This window comes from Mus musculus, chromosome 8 (genome assembly GCF_000001635.26).
Source record: "Mus musculus strain C57BL/6J chromosome 8, GRCm38.p6 C57BL/6J".
Taxonomy (NCBI): Eukaryota; Metazoa; Chordata; class Mammalia; order Rodentia; family Muridae; genus Mus; species Mus musculus.
The window spans coordinates 39056695-39084203 of NC_000074.6; the positions used below are offsets into that span (position 1 = coordinate 39056695).

General features: G+C 38.3%; 1 protein-coding gene across 10 annotated transcripts in view; it reads left to right on the forward strand.

Annotated features, from left to right (window-relative positions):
- Positions 1-27509, forward strand: part of Tusc3 (tumor suppressor candidate 3) — a 161700-nt gene that overhangs the window by 51344 nt on the left and 82847 nt on the right. For 6 of the 10 annotated variants that reach the window (XM_017313024.2, NM_001357306.1, NM_030254.4 and 3 more), the window contains exons 3-5: positions 6497-6614; positions 10928-11068; positions 14682-14822. In XM_017313024.2, the coding sequence (XP_017168513.1) occupies positions 6497-6614; positions 10928-11068; positions 14682-14822 (400 nt within the window). Of the gene's footprint in view, positions 1-6496; positions 6615-10927; positions 11069-14681; positions 14823-15498; positions 15619-27509 lie in introns of those variants that run through there. The other 4 variants (XM_017313026.2, XM_017313027.2, XM_030243860.1 and 1 more) reach the window with 3 other exon arrangements.

Here is a 27509-nt window from a genome sequence, read left to right on the forward strand (position 1 = left end):
ATGACACAGGCTTAATGGAATTGAATTAAAAAACCGCTGATTTCTGACATGTGCTGAGGGTAGCTCTGAGAATTGAAAACATATTTTTATATTTATAATCAAGGATGTAGTTGCAACCTTTGTCCAGTTGAGATTGAGTTCTTGTTGCAGTTATTTCTTACTGTGAGACGGAGGTGATTGGTTTAATTTCTGCTGTTCACATTTCTCCTTTGAACAAGGATAAAATCAGTATGGGTATCAAAGCCTTATGCCAAAGCAAAACCAGAGATGTCTATCTGTCAGACACAAGATGTCTCTGGTAGATGTCTTTGAGAATTCTTACTGTAAACCTGGCTGCAAGCACTCAGCAGTAGCCATGCCAGAGTGGCATTTGCTCCTCAAGTACTATTTCTCTGTGTTCGCTGGCCAGTGTGTTTATGTGACAGACAGACTTCTGAGAGAAGCAACTCAAGGGAGGAAAACTATGTTTTGGCTGATGTCAGAAAGAGTGTGGCAGAGCACCCAGCTCATACCATGGTGGCAGGGGATCCAGAGGACAGGGAGGGCACATGGGCTTCCTGCTTCTTCACTTTTGTTCTGTTCTGGTCCCGTCTGTGGGATAGCACAAGTCATATTCAGGGCACGTCTTTCTCTTCTAGTTTGTTTGTTTCTTGAGGCAGGATCTCACTATGTAGACTTAGCTTTCCTAGAACTCATTAAATAGGGCAGGCAGCCCTGAAGTTCCTGTGAATCACCTAACTCTGCTTCTAGAGTGCTGGGATTAACAGGGTGTGCCCTCACGCCTGCCTGCCTGGATCTTTTCTCTAAGCATACTTGAGGGGGAATATCATTATAAATTCATCTTGAAGTGTGTTTACTAGTTATTTAAGCATCTTTCCATGTACTGAAGTTAATAAGATCAACAATCACAGTGGGTATGTTATCATTAAAACTTTTATTAGTTTTAACTTGTTGACTGATTGTTTTCTACCCATAATTTAAATACTGTGTTTCTAGAAGGTATCAAAGTATCTGGAGGCAAGTAAGCATTTCTTACTTCTTTGAAGCATCAAAATAATTCATCTGTTGCTTTAGTCATTTTGCAGTCGTTATTACTACTTTTACTTTATATGTAATATAATCTTTCTCTGAATTAAGTGTATGGACTTTAAAAAGATTGCTCAGTGAGCGAGTTGAATATCAGTTTGTTTCTTTGCTACCTGTATGTTACTCATCCTGGCATCCACATGTAAGCATTTTTGCATTACTCAACTGTACTACTCATAGTTATGTTTACATTATATTTTAATACATTTATGACTTAGGGTATATACATATTTGAATCAAAATTTATACTGACATTTTCTTTGTTTGTTTTGATTTAGGAAGACAACACAGATATACAAGAAATGCAGAGTTGGCATTGACATAGTCACTGACATGCAAACCTTTATGGTTTGACATGCTTGTTATAAAAGACCTTGTGTAGTATTCCATGCAAGGAGGGTTTAGAGCCTGGCTCGGAGGAAGAAGTGACTAGATTATAACAGCTGAGATTTCATGAATGGATTAATCCATTGCTGGCTTCAAAATTTGTATAGTAGTTGGTGTGATTGTAGCAGGTGGGCCTAACTGAAGAAAATGCATCACTCAGAGTTTGGCCTTCAAAGTATGTCTTGACTTGCCCCTCCCACTCTCTGGACTCTGCTTCTGACCACTTTGAGGAGAAGAACCTCTTCACATGTTCCTGCCATTATCTTACTCTTCCTGTCCTCAGGCCCAAAGTAATGTACAGTCAGCCTGGGATGGAGTAAAACCCTGGAGCTGGGCCCAGGGAGTAAATATTCCCTTTAGCATGGCTGTATTAGTTAGTGAGGCATAGCCTAACCAGCTTAGCACAAGCAGAAAAGTGAGGAGCTTTAAAAGATGCCGTTAGTGTTTCTACCATAATACCAGAGGCTTCTTCAGTAGGCAGGTTGGCTTCAAAGCTGTGCAAATCACTGTCTGTTGAAATCATTTGAGGTTCTATGAAGACATACTCTGAAATAACTAGGTAATATATGTTTATGTATATGTCACTCATAATAAATGCATAACTATAGACAGACAAACTTTTAATATGAATATAATGTTATGAAGAGAGACTACTTTTTAAAACATTCCTTAAAATGCTTTAAAGATAAAAATTATATTCATCTTAAATATATAGAATTATAGATGAGTTAATAATCCTTTTTAGTTCTACATAACCTTTAAGAACGAGTATAATGTAAAAAATTATAGCATTTGAATTAAGTGATTTTTTTTCTTGTTCTCTAATAAAAAATGGAGAAAATTTAATACAAGAGATTTAACAGAGCAGTGCCCTGTGGTTATTTCTTAACACTACTAGATCCTTCTCATGCAGCTTGAGTGCCCTCTTCAGGCTCTGTGTACATATTAGAACACTTCATATGTTCCTTCCATCCCTATGCTTGAACATTCATTTTTGCTGTTCCCCCTACTCGGGAAAGAAGACATGTTTACTAATGTAGTTATTTATTTGTGTGCACCTGCTGTTTGTGGTATTTGCTTTGAATTTTGACTGACAGTGAGGCCTCAAGTGTGCTAATCACCAGTAACAATATTTGTGTGTGCTTTTAGTACAAGCTGACAAACATGCTAGATTCCATTCTTATCTTTTACCTTTCCTTTCCTTTCCTTTTTTCTTTTTCTTTTTCTTTTTCTTTTTCTTTTTCTTTTTCTTTTCCTTTTTCTTTTTCTTTTTCTTTTTCTCTTCCTCTCTTTTCTTCTCCTTTTTTGTCGTTATTAGATTTATAAATTCCCTGTTAAGTTAGAGTGTTTGTGGATATAGGGGATAATGGACTTTACATCATTGGACACCTTTATTTCTGAAGCATTACTTTTATTTTGAATAGATAGCATTAATAATACATATTTCTTAAGCATGTTTAATTTAGTTTTGTCTTAGAGATACATTTGTTCATTGACCCTATTGTTGCTCAGTACACCCAAACAGGAGAAAGCGTCCATTTGTTTTGCCAATATGAACATTGCTCAGTTTTGTATTTGAGCTCAGCAATTGTAATTTGCTTTGACTTTCATGGAATCTTTTATTCAAAGTAGAAATATTTCCAAAGCTTTGTCTTAGTATTTGTTTTCCTGTTGCTGTGATAAAATACCCTGATGGCAAAGTAAGCCAGAAAGGGTTCAGTTTACAATTTGAGGCTCTTCTCCACCACTGTGTGGAATACAAGGCAGCATGATCTGGAAGCAGCTGCTTACTCTGTATAAAAGGCAAAAGCAGAAAGCCCTGAATGGCCTGCAAGCCCCGTGGAACTCACTCTGTTGTTGTTTGAATGAGAATGGGTGGCCCCCATGGGCTCATGTGTTTGCCTGCTGAGTCCTTAGATAGTAACTGTTTGGAAAGGAATGAGGAAGTGTGGCTTGGAGGAGGTGTGTCACTAGAAGTGGGCTTTGAGTCTTCAAAACCTCATGCTACTGTGCCCAGTTTCTCTCTGTCTCTCTCCACCTCCACTCCCATTCCTGTTGCTTGTGATTCTGAATATAAAGTTCTCAGCTACAGCCATGCTGGTTTGCTTCCTGCCATGAAACTAAACAAGCCTCCAATTCAATGCGTTCTATACCTTGCTTGGTCATGGAGTCTCGTCACAGCAATGAAATAGTGACTTGGACACTTCCCTTTTCATCAGTCCATGGCCCAGTCCAGGAAATGGCCTGCTCACATGGAGGGTGAGTCTGCCTATCTTCATTAGCCCAGTTGTGAGCCCCTCACAGGCCTGCGAGATTGCCTTCCCAGGTGATTCTACTTTGTATGAAGTCTACAATCAAAACTAGTGATCTAAGGTTGCACAGAAACTTCAGTGGGATGCCCTGGCTTTCTAGATATCAAAGAAGTGTGTAGTCAAAATAGGTCACATGATTAAATATTAGTAAACTTTTTTTTCCCAACTCGACCATCTCAAATGGGCTCCAGACATTTATCAAAATCTCATTCTCCCTTAGACGTGGGGTTGTCAGACACAGTGCAAATTCTGCTTTGCAAAATGTACTTAAAAAAAAAAAAAAACCTGAAGCTGGTTGCTGTTTATAGAATGAAGCCACAGTCTTTCAATTTTTTTTCCTTATTGTCTAATATGAAACCTAGATTCTCTTGAACACAGGAACATTTGAGATTAGCTTGTCTATGTTCCTGTCTTTCCCTGTTGGATTTGCTCATAAATTGAGTATTTAGACCGGACTGTTTTTTCCTGCAGCTTTCCAGCCACCCATGGTTCCAGTCCATTTTCTCCCATTTTATGTGTGCAAGTATAAGGCATATCTAAGACTTTGGTTCATATTTATGTGCTGGCATTGCATGAGTGTCTGTTTCTTCCTATGGCCTCTTCTGGTAGACAGTTTTAGCCATATTTCTTTGTTACTGCAGCATCTACTTAAAATACTGAGTAAAAATATCTTTATGTTCTCAAATCTACATTTGCCTATAAGACTGACATTAACACATCTCTCAATGATTTATTCATTATAATGTTTGGAGCCATAAATACTATTCATTTGCCAAGTAGCATAGATTGCTTTAGCTCTGTTAATTCCTCTTGTTGATGGTTTGCTCTATTTAAGAGAGTACAGCTTGGAATTGATCTGTAATAAGACTTGGTGGGTTGTGGTGTCTCTGCTATGTTATCACATTTCCTCTCACCTGTTGTATGGTGTAGTCATGTTTTATAGTAATAAAGTGAACCAAGTTATTATTCCATTGAAACCAACATAAATGAGAAAAATTATATTATTTTTATAGTATGGTAGATTAGAAGGTCAATGTTGTTCCCCCAAGGCCCTAACCAGGTGAAATAAATCTAAGTTGTCTAAGTGACATGACAGAATTGAAAGTCTCTAATGTGGAAAATACATCTTAAAAAGTATTTATGGGGCTGGAGAGATGGCTCGGTGATTAAGAGCACTGGCTCTTGTTCTGAAGGTCCTGAGTTCAATTCCCACAACCACATGGTGGCTCACAACCGTCTGTAATGGAATCTGATGACCTCTTCTGGGGTGTCTGAGGAGAACCATGTACGCACATACATAGAATAAATAAATCTTTTTTTATAAAGTATTTATGATTTACTGATGAGGTAGGAAAGTGTATTATTCATTATCACTAACAGCAAAACTTGGTGGAACTTTCCGGTTCTAGCCAGTGGGCAATCAATACTTCCAAAAGAACAGCTAGTGTGCATCCAGTAAGTCCTTCTGCATGGTAGCCCAGGGTTTCCGTTGCAGTCAGTGGCACCAGCGAGTATTACAAGTGTAGACTTGGGGTGTCGTTCAACAGAAGTGGCAGGTTTTGTACTGACTTTTGAAGAAAGAGGGCATTCTGAACAAAATATTTAGCGTATGTTGTAGGAGTGGCCATGGTGTTTTCGTGACATAGACCACATGGAGTGGACATGGCTCTAGTGTGGAGGATATTGTGCTTGTGTATAGGACTTTGTCATGGAATTACAAGTGGTGACTAGGAAATCAGAAGGGTAAAATGAGGGTGGAGTATGAGTGTCAGAACAGAGGGAGTTCACCTTTGATCCATTGGTTTTTAACAGTCTTTTGAAAAGCTTCAGAGAACTTGAACTTACCTGATAGTTTGTGTTTGTGTAAGATCTTCCTCTCTTTAAGGAATGCTTCTTGAAGTCAGGGATTTTGAATTTGTCATTTGCACATTGTTTAGTAAATCATGGATTTGTGGATTGAATTGATTATTACATATGTATATTTGATAGACTCTGATAGGCTGGATTAATTTGTAATATGAGATAAGAAAATACAACATCCTTGTTTTAGGCCATTTCATTATAAGCTGTTATGTTCCAACATTTGTTCCAACGTCCATGATTTACAGACAAATGGCCAGAGCTTGGTATTATTGCTCACTTATAGTTTTTAGGAGTTGGTGGACCCGTGTGTCTAGCTGTTTCAATGTTCATATAGTAAATTGATGTTATGTTTCTTGCTGTGGAAAGTATTAAACACTTAACAATACAGATAAAATCATTGTGTTTTCTGTGCCTTAAATACAGATGTTTCTGGATTATCTGGTTTTTGATACAAAAATTAGTAAGCACACCAATTTTTCTGCTCTGACATAATCAGTCCCTCTTTAGTGTTATATTGCTATATGTAGAAACATTTATTACCTGTACTCTACACACTTAATCTATACAGATTGATTTAAAATAATAGAAGGAGTTCGGTATGCACATGAGTGTGTCTGTAGAGCACTTACACTGTTTTATGGCCAGTTCAGTTGTAGTTTGATACACTTGTTTTAGAAAGTGTTTGCTGATCTTATGTGTATGGCAGTGTAGTTTGCAGTTCACCCAAGTCCTAGTGAGATGATGGTCTATCCCATCATTGGTTGACTACCCCAGAGTTGCCTGTTGTAACAATGGCTCTGGTCATTGCATACTAAAATGTTTTTGTTCTGCTTCATTATCTGTTCCAGGCAGGCTAACGAAGAATATCAAATCCTGGCTAATTCCTGGCGTTATTCATCTGCTTTTTGCAACAAACTGTTTTTTGGAATGGTGGACTATGATGAAGGGACAGATGTTTTTCAACAGGTAAAAACTCTGTATGTTATTTTGAAATCCATACCTGAATTAATTTTGATTAAAATTATATTGTGGTTCAGAAGTGAATGCTCACAGCTATCCTTTGGATGAAGCACAGGGTCCCCAATGAAGAAACTAGAGAAAGTACCCAAGGAACTGAAGGGGTTTGCAGTCCCTAGGAGGAACAACAATATGATCTAACCAGTACCCCCAGAACTCCCTGGGACTAAACCACCAATCAAAGAAAACACATAGTGGGACTCATGGCTCTAGCTGCATATGTAGCAGAGGATGGCCTAGTCGGTCATCAATGGGAGGAGAGGCCCTTATTCCTGTGAAGGTTCTATGCCCCAGTATAGGGGAATGCCAGGGCCAGGAAACAGGAGTGGGTGGGTTGGTGACCAGGGGGAGGTGGAGGAGGTAGGGAATTTTTGGAGAGGAAATTAGGAAAGGGGATAATATTTGAAATGTAAATAAAGAAAATATCTAATTAAAAATTATGCTGTGGTTAAATTAGAGTTGAAATGTGGAGATGTTGATAATCCCATCATTATATATTTTGTTCTTTTATCATAGTAAAAAACACTTTGATTTCTATTTAAAGGAAATGTGCTTTCTAGCACAGTGTCCAAAATCAAGCATTAATCATAATTTGATATTACATATTGCTTAGGTAGTATTTCACACGGGCTTATAGCATTTCATATAGTGTTAAGTGCAGCTTATTTATTTTATATGTATATGTACATGTGTGAATGTTTGTTTGTATTCATATGTGTGTAGTATTGTGTGACCATGCTTGCATGGTTTATTTGTTAATATATGCCATGACTTCCATGTTGGTGTCAGAGGACTCCATTGTGGAGGCACTTCTCCGTTTTCACCTTTTCGTGTCTTTGTTTGAGTGGGACATTAAACTCAGGTTGCCTGGCATGTATAGGGAGCACTTCTTCCTCTGAGACCTCCCTATCCTGTTTTGTTTTCGAGATAGACTTTTTCGCTGACCCTGGATATTGGAATAGTGTGGTTAGCTGGCCAGCTGGCTCATGGATCCAACGGTGTCTGCACCCCAGTCTCCATGCTGGGGCTATAGCTGTGAGGCACTGCGTCTGGGTGCAGGGGCTCTGAGCTCAGGACCTCATGCTTCTACAGCAAACACTTTACCAGTCAGCTATCCTGTGTGCTTCTGCCACAGATACACTGTAAAATAGTCTGTATTTATCACAAATATTTTCTCCCTGTTATGGCCTAGATCTCTACCACAAATGCTGCCAGTGTTGAAGCTAGAAATCACCTATGACCCTATGTGAGACAGAGCATCAGAGAGGCTCCCAGGATGAGTCGCTGATCACTGTCTTCCTCCTGTGAGGAAGAAAGCAGGAAGGCCTTAGGTGTGGCATCATGTCTGCTTCTGTTACCAGCAGTGCCTGCTCAGAGACAGGCAGTGGGAAACAGGAATAAGATAGTCTCACATAAGCTAGGAAGAGGAGCTTCCCAGAAACCCAGCCCTGCCAGTTCACCTTGATGTTGGACTCTCATCTCCAGAAGTAGCAGAAAATAAGCTTCTTTTGTTTATGTTACCTACTTTGTACAGCAGCATTTGTAGACGTGTAATGTACTCACATGTACAGTCTTCTCAGTAGACAGAAACTTGGCTTTGCGTGTGAGGATGCTAGTCATCATGGAGAGCACCTTCTTAGGTGTGGCATCATGTCTGCTTCTGTTACCAGCAGTGCCTGCTGAGCACTTCATACATATTCATTAGGGCTGCCTCTCAAGGAGCCTGTTGGATATGGCATTGTTGCCATGATTATCACTTGTTTAGAGTGATAATGCATCCGGATGTGGAATAAGATAGTGGTTCTAGCACACACCATATTTCATGTCAACCTATTGTATGAGCCTTTTGGGTGAATATGAAAACAAACATCTACTCCCTACTTCAGATAGGGAACTGATGGCTGACCAGAAATCCTGCTTGGGACGCAGTGTGTTTATTGACTTCCTTGTAGGATATGGATAGGGCTTGCTTACAGGAGCACAGGTGACTTCTTACGACATGGGTAAGTGATGAAGTGTGACAGCTGCAAATGTCAAGCTCTTTGCATGACTTGCAGGCAACTCAACAGGTTGGACAGTGTCCTCCATACAGCTCTATTGCCAGAGCCTTTTCTGCCAGCAGTTGCTTTCTGCTTTTATAACCATCTGGAAGGCCTTTGGGAATCCTTTAAGTGTTAGCTTTCCCGGCTTGTCTTAATGTTGTTTACTGTTCAGATCGCAGGAGCCTCTCTTTGTTCTCCAGGAGGTATTATTTCACTTCAGAGAAGATTTCTGTATGATACATTCATATCATGTGTACCATATATGTGTGTGTGTGTGTATACACATATATATATGAGACATACACAATATACTAATGATATGGTATGTGTTGTATGATATATTAGAAGTTGTCAGGTTCTTACCATGAGACCAGGTTTTATGATTTAGTTTTATAATGAACTTTTCAAAGTTTCTATTAAGATTACTTATAAAACAGTTAGTCAGGAGTCATTTTCAAAGGAGGAAAGTTCTGGAGCATTGTGCTATAATTGAAATGGTGGGGTGGAGGTCAGACAGTCCAGTGTCACAGTCTAGCTTTACCTCTTCATAGCTGAGTACCTTGAAGATTTCATAATCATACTCTGCTGTATCTCTGTATGCAGACAGGAAAAAGAACATTTATGATTACTACAATGAGATGTTAATGTGTGAAGATACTTAGTTGTATCCCTGATGCATATTTATAAAATAATTGCTATCATATATAAATTAATAACAACATTAGCATCTTCAAACTACAGTATTTTTGCAGAACTTGACTAAATGTAAATTGTATAGAAAGAAGAAAAAGTTAGGCTAAACAAATGAAAACCAGGAAAAGAAACAACAATAAGGTAATCTCCAGCTATATTTTAGGGAAATACAACTACCAGTGTACCTGCATGCAGTTGCAAAGCAGCCAGACTCTAATATGTGAGTGTGTAGAGCGCCCTCTTCTATAGCTGTGGGAGGCAGAGCAGTGAATGAAGAGGGAAAGGCCTTTTTATAAAACTACATCCCCCTTGGGGACAGAGCTCAAGGAAGAGCTCTTATAGCATAATCACATCATGGAGGTCCCACTGTAACAGTAGCAATTTAAACTTAATATGACAGCTTTAGGGGTGGCAGGGATAAACAGAAAACATAGGGCAAATTGAGACCTACCGTTCCCTCTTTAACAGGAGGACTAAGATAATGTGGTGGTAAATAAGAGTGTTTGGTAGCATTTGCAGTAGTGTACATGAGAAACAGTTGATAGAGACATACTGCTTTTCAGATTCAGATTTTCCTTGTGCTAAGCTGTTTGAAGATCTATAGATGTTACTTGGGCTATTTTCTGAGTAAGGCAGCCACGGCCAGCATTTGTTTATGAGCCAGGATCATTTTTGCCTTGACTGTTAGCATGGTCCTCCTTGTTCTCACCTCTTGCCAACCACCATCTGACATGACACTTGATTTTTATTCTCATTAAGTGAATCTCTTTGAGTTTTATTTTATTGTCTTTTTAATGTAATCCTCATATAGGAGCTATTTAATATATTGATATTGTAGTTAGTTTCTATGTCAAATTATCCTACTAAGTATTTAATAAACATTATATTATGGCAGTGTTCATTTTAGTATATTTTCTGAATAGGTATTTTCAATAGAAAACTTTTCTGTGCTTAGCCACTTTAAAACAATTAAATTAAGAATTTGAACAGAACATGACTGCATCAAAGATTTATATTCACGTTGTTTAGAACAAAAATATTTGTTTCCATCGCTTATTGACCATCAACGAAAAAGAATAGTCCTTGCATTTTTCGTAGGAGATTGGATTTGCAGGTAATGTGTGTGCTCCCACGTGCCCAGTCCCAGTGACTGCTGAAGAAGCTGAGTTAATCCACGCGCTGACACAGCCCATTAGTTCTGTTTTCTTCTTGTAGACTCTTTGCATCGTCTTAATCATAAACGTCTAGAGAGACAGGGAATGAAAAACTAGTCAAAATACCGCACCAGGAATGTGAATAGAGTGTTAAATGTGACAGTGCAGGCAGCTTAAGCAAATTCAGCTCTTCTGTTCGCTTAATAGTGCATCAAAGTGAATAAAAATAGAAATTAAGCTTCAGAAAGCCATGCAGATTTTCTTAATAAATTCTTTCTTTGGGAAATCCACACAAAAATGTAGAAGATGTTGGATGAATAATACTGAATGTTGGGGTGCTGTTATAATTAGCATTTTATCACTTGCTTTGCAGCTCAACATGAACTCCGCTCCCACATTCATGCATTTTCCTTCAAAAGGCAGACCCAAGAGAGCTGATACTTTTGACCTTCAACGAATTGGATTTGCAGCTGAGCAGCTAGCAAAATGGATTGCCGACAGGACGGATGTTCATGTATGCTCATGTTCACTACAGTAAATACTGTGTGTTTGTGTGTGTGTGCGTGTGAGAGAGAGACAGAGAGATATACATTCACATATGTCTAGGTTAATTAGCTTGGTTTGCTTGGCTGCAGTAATGAAGTGGCAGGGGTTTTGTTTTCTATAGTTTATCTATGGAGTTCGCTCTTTTTCCTTGATTAGAGAAGCCTTTGTCTTCTGCCGTGCTGAGGATTGAACCCAGGACCTGGTGTAGTTGGAATAGTCTACCAGTCAGCTCCATTCCTAGTCCAAGAAAACTGGACTTAGCAGCTGTGACTGTTACTTGAATTGTAATTAGTCAGTTCATGCATTGCTGCATGATGATCAATTGATATTCTAAACAAACACTAAAATGTATATTAATTAGAGTATAATTTATGGAATGGAAAAATACAATGAAAATGGTTTAATATTATTAATGATCAAGGGATTTCTAGCCAAGGAGCAAGATTTTTTTAAACACATGTATCATGTATATATGGGAAAAGCTTTGGAGCTGTGGAGAAATACCTGCTACTGTGTGTCACTTTTGGGACTGGCACTTGTTGTAAGCATCTACACAACATGAGTCCTATGTCTTTTTTACTTCATTTAACTTAACAGTGCCTCTTCTAGGAATTGAACTTAAGTATGATTCAGATTCATAGCCCTGAAAAAAATGTAACAATATTGATTTTAATGAAAAAAGTTGGAGACAAATCAAATGTCTAAAAATAAGAATTTTATTGGAGACATTGAATAAGCTCAAGTTTAACAAGTACAGTGTCAATTAGAAAAGTAATATGGACACTATGATCTGGGCTTTTTCTTAAGCAATATTGTGTATATAGATTGAGACAGATCATTTATTCTGAATTAAATTAACCAAAATTATGGTAAGTACTAATTTGTTTGTGGAGGGTTTGTATTTTTTAAACTACTTACATATTTTTTATGATGAGCTATAAAAAGCTGCTTATAAAATTATAAGATATGTGAGCTTATATAACTACATATAGTTATATAATACATAACTATACGCAGTTATTTTAAGTTATTCATAAACACTGAATTTTTACTAAAAGATCTAAACATTTTTCTGAAACAAGATTATTGTCTCATGGTAATAAAACCTGTCACCTACATGATTTTGTCACCTGTATCATTGGTTTTAATGATACTTTGATGAAAATAAATTGTTTCCTAAATTTGTTCATTTAAAAATATTTTACTATATAATGTACCAACAATGTATGATCTAGTTGGTGGGAGACATCAAGGATTATACTAAAGTATTATCCAACAACACTCACAGTTTAACAAGTGCAGTAACAGGTAATGTCAGTCAAGGTAATTACTTCATTACTAAACTATTAAGATTTGTATCAGAGAGGAGGTTTACAGGATAAGAGCTCTTACTGTTCTTACAGAGGACTACAATTCAAGCCTCAGAAACTGCTCCTGCTCCATCAGATAGGAATCTCACAAGAAGACCAGGCTACGCCACTGTAACATATACAGAGGGTCCAGATTAGATCCATGCAGGTTCCATGGTACTATAACTTATATACAGAAGGCCGAGATTAGGTCCACGCAGGGTCTACGCAGGCTCCCTGAATGATCGGTCAGTCTCAGTGAGCTCCTAGGGGTCCAGATTTGTTGATTCTTGGAGTTGTCATGTGGTGTCCTGTGATCCGTCAGGCTCCAATCATCATTTGTCCCCCTCTTCCTCAGAACCCACTGAGTTCCACCTAATGTCTGTCTGTGAGTCTCTGCATCTGTTCCCATCAGTTGCAGAAGGAGTCTCCCTGATGGTGATTATGGCAGTCTTTTGTCTAGACTTCTCCAGTCTGTGTGCAAGGCCTCTAGTCTAGAATTCCCTTTTTATTAGTACCCATGTTAGGCAGCCAATAATCAATCACCTTTAACTCCAAGACCAATGGCAGTAATAAAAGTTCTCTCACTTCATCGGGCTCTTGTAAACACATGCATACCACACACACACACACATACATAAGATTTTTGTTTGTTTTTGTGTGTTATTTTGCCTTTTTGCAGAGGTTAGGCATAGAGTGCCTCTCACCTTTAGAACCTTTGCCCCACTAACACTTCCCCTGTCATGCCTGTTTCTAATTTATTGCTATTGTTAATTAGCTAAGTGCTCAAGTTGCCTGAGATTTTAGCACCACTCCCCTTTTTCCTCAGGCTATTGGTCCCCGAGACATGGCTTCATAATTATTTTCAAAGTATACACTTATTTTCTGGTACATTAACTTTCTCTGGGCTCATGTTTTTATTCTGTGTTTAGCCTAACATTCCAGTTAACCGTTTCAAAGAGTATCCTTATTCCTTTCCATAGAAATGTTCCCAGAACCCAGATCTGCAGTTTATAAGTCAGGAGTTTGTTCCAGTTGTATCTCTTTGTAAATAATAGCTTCTGTAGGTTAAAGTACAGTAATATGGATATGAGCTGGCAGCCCAGAAAGTAGAATAAGTATGTGCATATCATATTTTCTAAAGACCTATACATATATGTTGGTATATCTGTGGCTCATAAACTCAATACAGTACCAAATCTCAGTTAGAGATTAATACAAATAAACATTTCTTTAAAGAAAACATTCATATGTCTAATAAGTACAGAGAAAAATGTTTGTTTTTTATGATTCCATTGCATGCAAACATAAGCCAAAATGGGGGAATGCTTTATACCCAGTAGTGTCTGAAGACAGTGTGGTGGTGATGGGTGTTTGCAAGGAAGTAGATTAATTGGATATTGCTGTACCCCTGGAGGATGTACACTGCTACTGGCACTTTGAAAACAGCCGCCCGATTCTTCAGTTAAACATGGAGCTTCTGTGTTACCTGTGAATGTGTAATGAAAGCATAGATACCTGAAACCATGAATGTGAGCATGCCTGTGCAGATATGCTATAGTTTTGTGTGCAAGGAGAGGCCAGAGGCCAACTAGGGTGACTGCTGGACTTGCCATACACATGCTTAGTGGGTCAGTTAGACTTCTGGGGAGTGTTTGAGCAGCTTTATTAAACAGTCTCTAGTTGATAGAATTCACATGTGCCCTACCTTACCCTATGGTTAGCTAATGACTACCTCCTTGAGTTGGTTAGTTGTGCGATCCAGAGAAGCTCTAGACTGAGTTTCAAGTATAGTGTTGCATACACTTGAGTAAATGAACAAAAGGAAGAGACTCTTTCTGTATAGCCAAGATGTTCAAAGCATGTATTGTCATTCATTAAGAGCTCAGTAGACATAGTGTCAAAGCTGGATGTGAAGAGAATACTGACTGTCAGTTCCCTGAAGTCTTTGTGTTGGTGATAGGAGAGCTATAGGCCAACTGTGGTTCAGTGGCTAGCCCCAACACAGGAGTGTATGGACGCACAGAAGAGAGTTAACAGGTCATTAAAGGATAATATCACAGAGAGGTCAAGAAATTAGGGGCAGATCTGGGAGGTGTTAAAAGGAGGAGCTGGAAGTAAATATGATCCCAATACACGCATTGTATGTAGTTCTCAGGGAAAATAATAATTAAGGAGAGTAGTGACTAGAACATGATTAAAAAGAAAGTATCAATATTTTTTTTTTTTCAGATTCGAGTTTTCCGGCCACCCAACTACTCAGGCACCATTGCTTTGGCCCTGTTAGTGTCACTGGTTGGTGGCTTGCTTTATCTAAGGAGGAACAACTTGGAGTTTATCTATAACAAGACTGGTTGGGCCATGGTATCTCTGGTATGTTATCAAGTATCCTGCTACCTCTGTTCCTTGTATAGTTAGATTTTATAATAACAAAATGAGCCAGATTATTACTTCAGTGTGAAAATCATCAAAATGAGATGTCATGCTATTTCTATAAGTAAAATAGATTAAATTCACTCTTCAGCTTAAGCTATGGGTATGATTTCTTCTATTTTTCACTATTAAAATATAATGACTCTAGTATGTGACACATTCCAAATATTAGAGAAATGTACCTTGACCATATCTATCTATCTATCTATCTATCTATCTATCTATCTATCTATCTATCTATCTATCTATGTGTGTGTGTATATATATGTATATATATATACATATATATAGTAATGAATCAATAAGAATTAGCAATTTGGACTAAATTGTGAGCTGAAAAGATTTTGGCATATACTCAATCAATTTGTTTCTCCCTGAATATATCCACTGTGTGACTGTTATACTTGTTGTATGTAAATGAGACATAGAACTTTCTGTAATGACCCAATTGTGGGGGTACAAACTGGTTACACACACATACACACACATACAGTGCTGAGTTGTACATGCTGTTATAGAGACCAGCAGGGAGGGCTGTAGGAATACACAGACCAGGTACTTAGCCTGGCATGAAGAGGGAATGGAATTCTGATTTTGTTTTTTTTTTTATGGCCAGTGAAAGGAGATATGATTGTTCAGAGAAAACAAAACAAAACAAAACAAAACCTGTCGTAGCAGTGGCAGAATGGGACACACAAGAAGGCATTCCAGACACGTGCACCACGGTTAAACTCAGGTTGGAAAGTGGCTGTGGAAGAGGGGTTTGAATCATATTAAGACCAATTCAGAGAACATGTTCTTATTTTATGTTTTACAGAGCTGGGTTTTTGTTTATGGCTAAAATCATGCATTATTTTTTTTAAATTAGTTAATAAAAGGTCCAGCAAGGTGTTGCAGTGAGTAAAGGCTCTTTCTGCTGAGACAGTCCACCTGAATTCAGTCTTCAGAGTCCACACTGTAGAATGAGAATGCCAACTCCAAGTAGTCCTCAGACCTCCACATAATCTGACATTTCCTGAAAGACAAATTGTCACAGGCCTCCATATACCCTGACACCGTGTCCCTCAGAAGAGTAAGTGAGAAAGATTAAGAATTAGAGGAAGTGAAATGAAACATAAAATAACTTCAGAAAGGACACGATTACTATTTAATACCTGAATTGGTCAAAAGATTAGTGTTAGAATAGAGATTGCAGGGGTGACTAGATGGCTCAGTGGTTAAGTAGCACTGGCTGCTCTACAGAGGTCCTGAGTTCAACTCCTAGCACCCATGTGGTAGCTCACAACCAACCACCTAGAACTCAGGTCCAGTGGGATCTGAGGTCCTCTCGGGGTGTGCAGTTGTATATGCAGACAACCATTCATGTACGTAAGTACATGCATAAACAAGTCTTTAGAAAAGAAACTTCCCCTTAAAAAATATACATTATAAGTAGAAGAACAAAATCTATGTTACAGAAGTAGGCTTAAACTATTACTAGAAAATAAAAAATATATCCTAATACATGAATGATTATTTTTCATTTATTAGTTGATCTGAAATATATGATAGGAAAGCAAAATTGGTATCAGTGGATTAATGGATTGTCTGGCTTATTGCATATACGTATATTTGCAGATTATAGTAATAGCATATAAAGGCTAACTTGGTCTTGGCTTGGCACTATGTCATAAGTGGTTCAGTATCACAATTAAATTAATGAGGATTAGCTTTAAAACATGTTGTAATGTTCAGAGGAACAAATGCAAGAAAAAAAAAAAACCTTCGGGATCTAGGTAGCACTCCAAGTCAGGAGTTAAAGTGGAACCTAATTGTGTCATTGGAACAGAAGCAGATGTGAAAAGAACAGAGGGAGAGAGGCAGTAACATACAGAGAATGAGAAATTTAAGCTCAGCCATGTCAATGTCCTTACTGTATTACATGCGGATGAGCTGAGCATCTAATGCAGAAGCAGAGATTGCCAGACTGGATCTAATAGTGCAGTACCAAACCTTCCTGGATGCTGACACAGGAAGGACGCTTTGAGGGCCCTTAATGCTACACACGTACATTTAAAGAGACTTAACACATGGGCAAGGGCACTAAGCTTTATTTAGTATTATATATCACATTTCTTTCATTTTCACATGACAGTTGGATTCCTGGATGGCGTTTTAGAAGAAACCTAGAAGCTGGTTCTAAAGTTCATATAGAAAGGCTAAGGTTTTGGAATATTGAGGTATTTAAAAAAAAAAAAAAGAAAGGAAGAAAGAAAATCAAAGGCCTTATATTACCTGAATTTTGACTAACTATAAAGCTATGGTAATTAGAATGGTATAGAATTAGCCTTTGACTTGATACCGAGACCACTGCAACAGAATGCTGGGGACTGAAACAATCTACACACATACATGTTCAGTTCACTTTTGAACACAGGTGCTAAGTTGTAAACATGAGCGGTACAGGCTTGCCCAGGTAATGCTGGGAAATACCTAAGAGCAAATGAGTCAACAACCAAAGTCAAGTCTATGCAGTGTGTTCAGTGGCTTACGGAATGATGTGTGAGAGATTAAGTGTCACTCCTAGAAAATCACAGAAACCCATTGTAGCAAAAGCAGAATGAACATGTAAATGAAAAAGGATGAGTTATTCTTTATTAAGGTTAAAGCATTCTGTTCTTTAAAAGATGCCCTGAAAGTAATTTATAATACCCAGAGCAAATGAAACTCTGTGGGAAGCATATGGTAAAGGACATATTTATGTATAAAGCTGCTTGGTGATAAGGAAACAAGTCTTGTGTTTAGCAATAGCCTGTCTGCTTTTACATGAGATGGGATACATGTCCTCAGTGCTACACAAGGGTAAAAGCTGAAGAGAGTGAGAGACTCCACACAGAAAATGTCCATAGACTGAACGTAAAGGAGTAATGACGTTCAAACCGATTAGTAGTTAGCAGAGCATTGGTAAGTTTTTGTTTATGGGATTGAATTTAGTGTAGATGAAGAGCAGGGATAATGAACGGTAAGGAAATGAGAAAAGCTGAGAGTACAGGGAGTCTTCAGACAGCTCAGCTTGCTTTCAAAGCTGCTTTCCACCACCCTGCTCTTCCATTGATCACAACCTCTGAATTCTTGAATTGACAGAGCAGCAGGGGCAGTGGAAGTAGCTAGCTGGCTCCACCTCCCACTAGAGGGCTTTTTTTAGTTAACAAAATGAATTTATTGTTTTACATATTACATCCCAACCACAGTTTTTCCCCTCTCCCTCTCCCCCACCCCACCTCCTCCATGGCCCTCCTCCCTCCCTAGCTACTGCTCCATTTCCTAGTTCCTGTCAGTCTGTCTCTGTAGGAAAGCATCTAACACTTTGAGGCAGGCCATTCACTCAGCTGCCTTCCCCATACATACCAGTGCTGAGTGGAACCATAGCAGAATCTCTGTACAGGACTTTGGTGAGTGCCTTATTCTACATTTTTAGCAGGCCATATTTGAAGCAGGAATCCTCGAAATCTGCCACTCCATAATGAAGCCAAAGTTAAGTATCTTGCAGACAATACAGAGGCGGAACTTTCCCAACCTTTGCTGTTGCCGTCTTAAAGTTAGGATGTTCTGAAGGTGAAGCCTGTAGCACCTGATCCCATAGAGCATCTCTTAGTGAGTTTGTCAGGAATACATCTTTCATTTGGAAGGGAATTGATCACATTGCTCAGGTTTCTTGGGCCTTTTCTCAAGAGTTTTATTTTCCCTTCATTGAAATTGTAGGTGTGTGTTTGAATCAGGGACCACTTAAGGGCCAGTGGTCACTGGGTATAGTGGTTGTGTTTGATCCTGTTGTTGGAGGACTATGAGAGCATCTTGTATATTTTCCCACCATTTTTAGATTTCTTTTTAAGGTTTCTCATATAACCTGATATGAAACTTGACTAGGCATGTAGAGCTAAAGGGAAAGACAGACCTAAAATTTTGTATATACCATCCACAGACACTACCCACAGCCTGTTAACATTGCTGGGGAAGTGTGATTTGAGTCCCTATGATCAGTTTCTAAAGTCCCATTAATTAAGACAGGTAACAGAACTGTGAGCAGCAGCCTTTACTCTCTTTTTTTTTTATTTTATTTTTTTAATTTATTTTTTTAATTAGGTATTTTCCTCGTTTACATTTCCAATGCTATCCCAAAAGTCCCCCATACTCACCCCCACCCCCGATCCCCTACCCTCCCACTCCCCCTTTTTGGCCCTGGCGTTCCCCTGTACTGGGGCATATAAAGTTTGTAAGTCCAATGGGCCTCTCTTTCCAGTGATGACCGACTAGGCCATCTTTTGATACATATGCAGCTAGAGACAAGAGCTCCGGGGTACTGGTTAGTTCATATTGTTGTTCCACCTATAGGGTTGCAGTTCCCCTGAGCTCCTTTACTGACCTGTGAATACCATGTGATAAAGAATGCAGCTGAGTTAGCCCTACAAAATACAACTGCATTTGGGGGTTTAGGTGGTTAGTCAAGGCATAGGAGTGAAAACATTCTGTGTGAGGGTGGAGGAACCTACACAGTGCGAATGGATCTTGGGGTTGGAGTAGCTAGGCAAGGTTTAGCAGTGAAAAGTCCTGGGCAAGAATAGTGGAAGCTAAGGTCTGCTCACTGAGGTCTCTTGTTAATGTTTTCATGGAACTGATAAATGCCTTATCTGAGGAAGCTGAGTTGACTAGGGATTCTGCTGTTCATACAGGCATGCATGGTTTAGTATTGGCATCCTTAAATCCTTGACTAGAACTCCCTCCAGAAAATCTTGGTGAAGTAAATGTACACCACATAGCATGGGAAAGGCACCCTACTGTTCTCCTCTGCTATGAGCCTTTTAATTACCTATGTCAGCCTTGAAAGATGAATACATAGGGTTGACTTGGAGCTGAAGTCTTCAGATATTAAACAGAAAAAGCTAAGGTGGCTGGAAGGCAAATGGAATTTAAGATGTAAGGAAAGTAATTGGATACATTATTATTATGTAATGATTAAATGCAGATGAACAGTCTATGCCGTTATGTATTGAATATATTATTAATTGAGTATCTGGGAGGTTTCCCCATAATCTGTATGCTGTTTGTTTATTCATTTCTATTTTATGGAGTCCCTGGTATAAATGGTGGAGCTATTTTCTGAGCTATAGGACATTATTTCAGAAAGCTCTTGTACATATTCAGGTCTTGAAGTATGTTCTCCATGGTTTTACCCCCCCTGACATTTCAGTTTCCTGCATACATCAAGATGTCTAATCCAGATTTAGTTGTCTCATTGACTCTTCATGTTGAGATTCTTTATCCAGTACTGGAAGAAAGAAGACTATCTTTTCTCTGGTGTGTGTGTATATGTGGTGTGTGTGTGTGTGTGTGTGTATATATATATATATATATATATATGTATATATATATATGTATATATATATATGTATGTATGTATGTGTATATATATATATACACACACATATATATGTATATTGATATATATTAATATATAAAATGGGGTGTGTATATATATATGTATATATATATAAAATTGTGTGTGTGTGTACATGTCTTTGTGTGTGTGTGTGTCTGTGTATGTGCATGCATCTTTATTAACAGTCAGGTGGATGTAGCTACCTTATTTCTTTATACTCTTACCCTATTGATCTGCAGTTTGTTTTGTGTGAGTACCATCCTGTTTTTGTTACTTTGGTTGTGTGGTGTTATTGGAAGTCAGGTATTGTGAAAAATATAGCATTGCTCTTTTAATGTGAAATTTATTTGACTCTCTGAAGTATCTTTTGTTGTCATGGGTTTTAAGATTTTTTTTACAATGGATTTTGTTATTGGAATTTTATAGGAATGACATTAACCAGTAGATTGTGTGTTTTTTTGTTTGTTTTTTTTTTTTTTGCGATTTCTGTTGTAGAACATAGTTACTTTAAGTTAATTTGTGTATGTTGAAACATCTTTGAGCCTCTTGACTGGTAGATAGCTAACCCCCTTGATATGTGTTTGTGTACAGTTTTCCAGTACTTAGTGGTGACTTTTACATGTGTTTTTATCAGTGTGATTGGCCTATAATTCTCTTTTTTTTGTTTTCATGACTTGGTTTTGTTATCAAAAGAATATTGGGTGATTCACAATAATTTGAGTGTTTCTTTCCTTCCTGTTTCTTTCCTTCCTGTTTTGTGTAATAATCTGCGGAGTGTTGTCAGTTATTGTAAAGGTGTGCTGACATTCAGTGATGCATCTAACTGAGCTTCAGCCTTTCTTCATTTGGAAGGGTCTTTACTACTAGTTCGGTCTTCTGTTTAAATTGTTCATGAGATTTGGTTTACTTTTGTTTGTATGCATTTGCTTATTGGGTTTAGCTTTTCCACGTGCTGAGGAATATGGGATTTTCTTACTTTCATTAGTATCAGCTGTGATGTCTTTTCTCCTTCACCTTCAGCTTTATTAGTTGGGTGTCTGTTGTTCTTTTATTGGCTCTTATGTCACCCAGTGTATCACTTAAAGAACCAGCCCTTTCTTTCCTTGTATTGTTATTTTCTTTTTTTCCTCAGCTTTTGCCTTGATCGTTTCTGTTTTCAATTTGACTTATTTTTATTTTTTTACAACCTTAAAATACAATACATAAGCCGAGCATGGTGGCGTACACCTTCAATCCCAGCACTTGGGAGGCAGAGGCAGGCAGATTTCTGAGTTTGAGGCCAGCCTGGACTACAAAGTGAGTTCTAAGACAGACAGACAGGGCTACACAGAGAAACCCTGTTTCGAAAAACCAAAAAAGAAAAAAAAATTCAATACATAAGTGTTGATACTCTGCTAATCTTTCAATTTGTGGATTTGTAGCTATTCATTTTAAAACTGTTTTTATTGTATCTCACAGTTTCTTATATATTATGTGTTAATGTTTATTCATTTCTATTTGCCTCCTGATTTCTCAAAGAACAGTTTGTCACTTGAAGTTGTTCTGTCACAATGAGTTTATATATGTGTTATGTCATTTCTCTTGTATTTCTAATTTTAATTCATTGTGATCAGATGCAATGCAGTACTTTCCTCAGTTTCTTCTTTCCTCCGATATGGTCTATTTTAGAGAAAAGTTTCATGATCTACTGTGAGGGGTTTTGTGATGTAGTGGTTTGAAAATTTACAAATGTTGGTTATGTCATTTTCACACAAATTGTCCTTTACCTTCAATACTTCTTTGTTGATGATCTGTCTTTATGACATAGTAGTATGTGTTGAGATCAGTATCATTTTTATGCACAGTGGTATTTATGAAATTGGTGTGTGTATGTGTATATACATGTACATATATAGAATAGTGATACAGTCCTTGAAGGAACTGCTCTTCTTTTTCTCTCTGTTTTTAAAAATTGCTGTTTTATTTATTTCCATTTCAAATGTTATCCCCTTTCCTGGATTCCCCTCTGGAAACTCTTTATCCCATTGTCTCTCCTGCTTCTACCGGGGTGCACAGTCACCCTCCCACCCACTCCCACCTCCCCAGCCTGGCATTCCCTACACTAGGGAATGAGCCTTCCCAGAACCAATGGCCTCTCCTCCCATTGAGGGCCAACAAGGCCACCCTCTGCTACATGTGCAGCTGGAGCCATGGGTCCCTCCATGTATACTCTTTGGTTGGTGGTTTAGTCCCTGGGAGCTCTGGGGATACTGGTTGGTTCATATTGTTGTTCCTCCTATGGAACTGCAAACCCCTTCAGCTCCTTGGTGCTTTTTCTAGCTCCTCCATTGGAGACCCTGTCCAGTCATTGGCTTGAGCATCCACCTCTGAAATTTGTCAGCCTCTGGCAGAGCCTCCCAGGAGGAAGCTGTATCAGGCTCCTTTCAACAAGCACTTGTTGGCATCCATAATAGTGCCTGGGTTTGGTGACTGTATATGGGACGGATCCCCAGGTGGGGCAGTTTCTGGATGGCCTTTCCTTCTGTCTCTGCTCTACACTTTGTCTTCATATTTCCTCCCTAGAGTATTTTGTTCCCCCTTCTAATAAAGACCAAAGCATCCACACTTTGTTCTTCCTTCTCATGACAGCTTCATGTGGTCTGTGAATTGTATCTTGGGTATTCTGAACTTTTGGGCTAATATCCACTTATTAATGAGTGCATACCATGTGTGTTCTTTTATGATTAGGTTACTTCACTCAGGATGATATTTTCTGGTTCCATCCATTTATCTAAGAATTTCATGAAGTCATTGTTTTGTTTTGTTTTTAATTAGATGTTTTCATCATTTACATTTCAAATATTATCCCTTTTCCTAGTTTCCTCTCCAACCCCCCCCCTATTCTGTCCCCCCTCCCCCTGCTTACCAACCCACCCACTCCTGCTTCTTGGCCCTGGCATTCTCCCTATACTGGGGCAGAGAACCTTCACCAAGGACCTATCCTCCCATTGATGACCAATTAGGCCATCCTCTGCTACATATGTATCTAGGGCCATGAGTCCCACCATGTGTTTTCTTTGTTGGACAGTTTAGTTTCTTGGAGCTCTGGGGATACTGTTTAGTTTATATTGTTGTTCCTTCTGTGGGCCTGCAAACCCCTTCAACTCCTTGGGTCCTTCCTCTAGCTCCTTCATCGGAAACCCTGTCCTCCATCCAATGGATGACTATGAACATCCACTTCTGTATTTGTCTGGCACTAGCAGGAGACAGCTATATCAGGCTCCTGTCAGCAAGCTCTTGTTGGCTTCTATAGTAGTGTCTGGGTTTGGTGGTTGTATATCAGATGGATCCGCAGGTGGGGCAGTCTCTGGATGGTCATTCCTTCAGTCTCTGATCAGAACTTTGTCTCTGTAACTCCTTCCATTGGGTATTTTGTTCCCCCTTCTAAGAAGGATAGAAGTGTCCACACTTTGGTCTTCCCTTTTCTTGAGTTTAATGTAGTTTGCAAATTGTATCTTGGATATTCCGAGCTTCTGAGCTAATATGCTCTTGTCATTGGTTGCATATCATGTGTGTTCTTTTGTGATTGGGTTACCTAACTCAGGAAGATGTCCTCCAGATCCATCCATTTGCCTAAAAATTTCAAAAATTTGTTGTTTTTAATAGCTGTGTTGTACTCCATTTTGTAAATGCACAGCATTTTTTATATCCATTCCTCTGTTGAGGGACATCTGGGTTCTTTCCAGCTTCTGGCTATTATAAATAAAGCTGCTATGAACATAGTGGAGCATGTTTCCTTATTACCAGTTGGAACATCTTCTTCTGAGTATATGCCCAGAAGTGGTATTGCTGGATCCTTTGGTAGTACTATGTCCAATTTTCTGAGGAACCACCAAACTGATTTCCAGAGTGGTTGTACCAGCTTGCAATCCTACCAGCAGTGGAGGAGTGTTCTTCTTTCTCCACAACCTCACCAGCATGTGCTGTCACCTGAGTTTTTAATCTTAGCCATTGACTGGTGTGAGGTGGAACCTTAGGGTTGTTTTGATTTGCATTTCCCTGATGATAGGTGCTTCTCAGCCATTAGATATTCTCCAGTTGAGAGTTCTTTATTTAGCTCATACCCCATTTTATAATAGGGTTATTTGTTTCTCTGGAGTCTAACTTCTTAAGTTCTTTGTATACATTGGATATTAGCCCTCTGTCGGGTATAGGATTGGTAAAGCTCTTTTCCCAATCTGTTGGTTGCCATTTTGTCTTAATGACAGTGTCTTTTACCTTACAGAAACTTTGCAATTTTATGAGGTCCCATTTGTCAATTCTTGATCTTAGAGCTTAAGCTATTGGTGTTCTGTTCAGGAGATTTTCCCTTGTGCCCACTTGTTTGAGGCTCTACCTCACTTTCTTATCTATTAGTTTCAGTGTATCTGGTTTTACGTGAAGGTCCTTGATCCACTTGGACTTGAACTTTGTATAGGGAGATAAGAATGGATTAATTTGCATTTTTCTACATGATAACCACGGTTGATCCAGCAATATTTGTTGAAAATGCTGTCTGTTTTCCACTGGATGGTTTTAGCTATTTTGTCAAAGATCAAGTGACCGTACTTGTGTGGTTCATTTCTGGGTCTTCAGTTGTGTTCCATTGATCTACCTGCCTGTCACTGTACCAATTCCTTGCAGTTTTTAATCACTATTACTCTGTAATACACCTTGAGGTCAGAGATAGTTGATTCCCCCTGAAGTTTTTATTGTTGAGAATAATTTTTTCTGTCCTTTTTTTGTTGTTGTTGTTGTTGGTTTTTGTTACTCCAAATTAACTTGCAAATTGCTCTTTTCTGACTCGGTGAAGAATTGAATTGGAATTTTGATGGGGATTCCATTGAATTTGTGGATTGCTTTTGGCAAGATGGCTATTTTTACTTCATCAATCCTGTCAAACCATGAGCATGGGCAATCATTCCATGTTCTGAGATCTTCTTCGATTTCTTTCTTCAGAGAAGTTCTTGTCATGTAGATCTTTCACTTGCTTGGTTAGAGTCACACCAAGGTATTTTATATTATTTGTGACTATAATGTAGGGTGATCTTTTGACTTCATCTTTTCCAATTTGTATCCCCTTTATCTCCTTTTGTTGTCTAATTGCTCTGGCTAGGACTTCAAGTACTATATTGAATAGGTTAGGGAGAGAGTGGGCAGCCTGGTCCAGTCCCTGATTTTAGTGCAATTGCTTTCATTTTCTCTCCATTTAGTTTGACTTTGGCTATGTTTTTGCTATATATTGTTTTTACTATGTTAATTATCGGCCTTGAATTCCTAATCTTTCTAAGATTTTTATCATGAAGGGGTGATGAGTTTTATCAAGTGCTTTCTCAGCATCTTATGAAATGATCCTGTGGGTTTTTTTCCTTTGCTTTTGTTTATATAGTGGATTACATTGATGGATTTCTGTTTATTGAACCATCCCTGCATCCCTGGAATGAAGCCTACTGGATCCTGATAGATGATGTTTTGATGTGTTCTTGGGTTTGGTTTGTGAAAGTTTTATCAAGTATTTTTGCATTGATATTCATAAGGGAAATTTGTCTGAAGTTCTCTTTTCTTTGGTCTTTGTGTTTTTAGGTATAAACATAATTGTGTCTTCATAGATCAAATTGGGTTGTGTTCCTTCTGTTTCTATGTTGTAGAATAGTTTGAAGAGTACTGGTATTAGATATTCTTTGAAGGTCTGATAGAATTCTTCACTAAACTTCTCTGGTCCTGGGTTCCTTTCATTTGAGAGACTTTTTAATCACTGTTTCAATGGTTTATCTGATCCTGATTGGACTTTGGTACCTGGTATCTGTCTAGAAAATTGTCTATTTCATCTAGATTTTCCAGATTTGTTGAACATAGGCCTTTGTTGCAGAATGTGATGAACTTTTAAATTTCCTCAGGTTCTGTTGTTACATATCCCTTTTCAGTTCTGATTTTGTTAATTTGGATACTGTCCCTGTGCCCTCTGGTTAGTCTGGCTAAGGGTTTATGTATCTTGTTGATTTTCTCAAAGAACCAGCTCCTGGTTTGGTTAATTCTTTGAATAGTTCTTCTTGTTTCTACTTGGTTGATTTCAGCCCTGAGTTTGATTATTTCCTGCCATTACACCTCTTGGGTATATTTGCTTCTTTTTCTTCTAGAGCTCTCAGATTTGCTGTCAAGCTGCTAGTGTATCTTCTCTCCAGTTTCTTTTTGGAGACATTCAGAGATATGAGTTTTCCTCTTTGGACTGCTTTCCTTGTGTCCCATAAGTTTGGGTATGTGTGCCTTCATTCTCTTTGAATCCTAAGAAGTCTTTAATTTCTTTATTTCTTCCTTGACCCAAGTTATCATTGAGCAGTGAGTTTTCATCTTCCATGTGTATGTGGGCTTTCTATTGTTTTTGTTGTTATTGAGGACCAGCCTTTGTCCATGGTCATCTGATAGGATGCATGGGATTATTTCAGTCTTCTCCTTTCTATTAAGGCCTGCTTTGTGACTGATTATATGGTCATTTTGGAGAAGGTACCATGAGGTTCTGAGAAGAAGGTATATTCTTTTGTTTTAGGATGAAATGTTCTATAGATATCTTTTAGATCCATTTGGTTTATAACTTCTGTTAGTTTTACTGTGTCTCTGTTTAGTTTCTCTTTCCATGATCTGTCCATTGATGAGAGTGGGGTGTTGAAGTCTCCATTATTATTGTGTGAGGTGCAATGTGTTCTTTGAACTTTACTAAAGTTTCTTTTATAAATGTCAGTGCCCTTGATTTGAAGCATAGATGTTCAGAATTGAGAATTTTTCTTGACAGGTTTTTTTTTTTCCTTTGATAGGGACTATGAAGTGTCTTTCCTTATCTTTTTTATAACTTTTGGTTGAAAGACCATTTCATTCAATATTTCAATGGCTACTTCAGCTTGTTTGTCGGTACCTTGTGCTTGGAAAATTGTTTTCCAGCCCTTTATACTCTGATGTAGTGTCTGTTTTGACACTGAGGTGTGTTTTTCTATGCAGCAAAATGCTGGGCCCTGTTTACTTATACAGTCCTTTATTCTATGTCTTTTTATTGGGGGAATTGAGTCCATTTGAAGTTAAGAGATATTAAGGAATAGTGATTTTTTCGTTCTTGTTGTTTTTGTTGGTAGACTTGTAATTAATTATGTTAATTCTTTTGAGTTTGTTGAAAGAAGATTACTCTTTTGCTTTTTCTAGGGTGT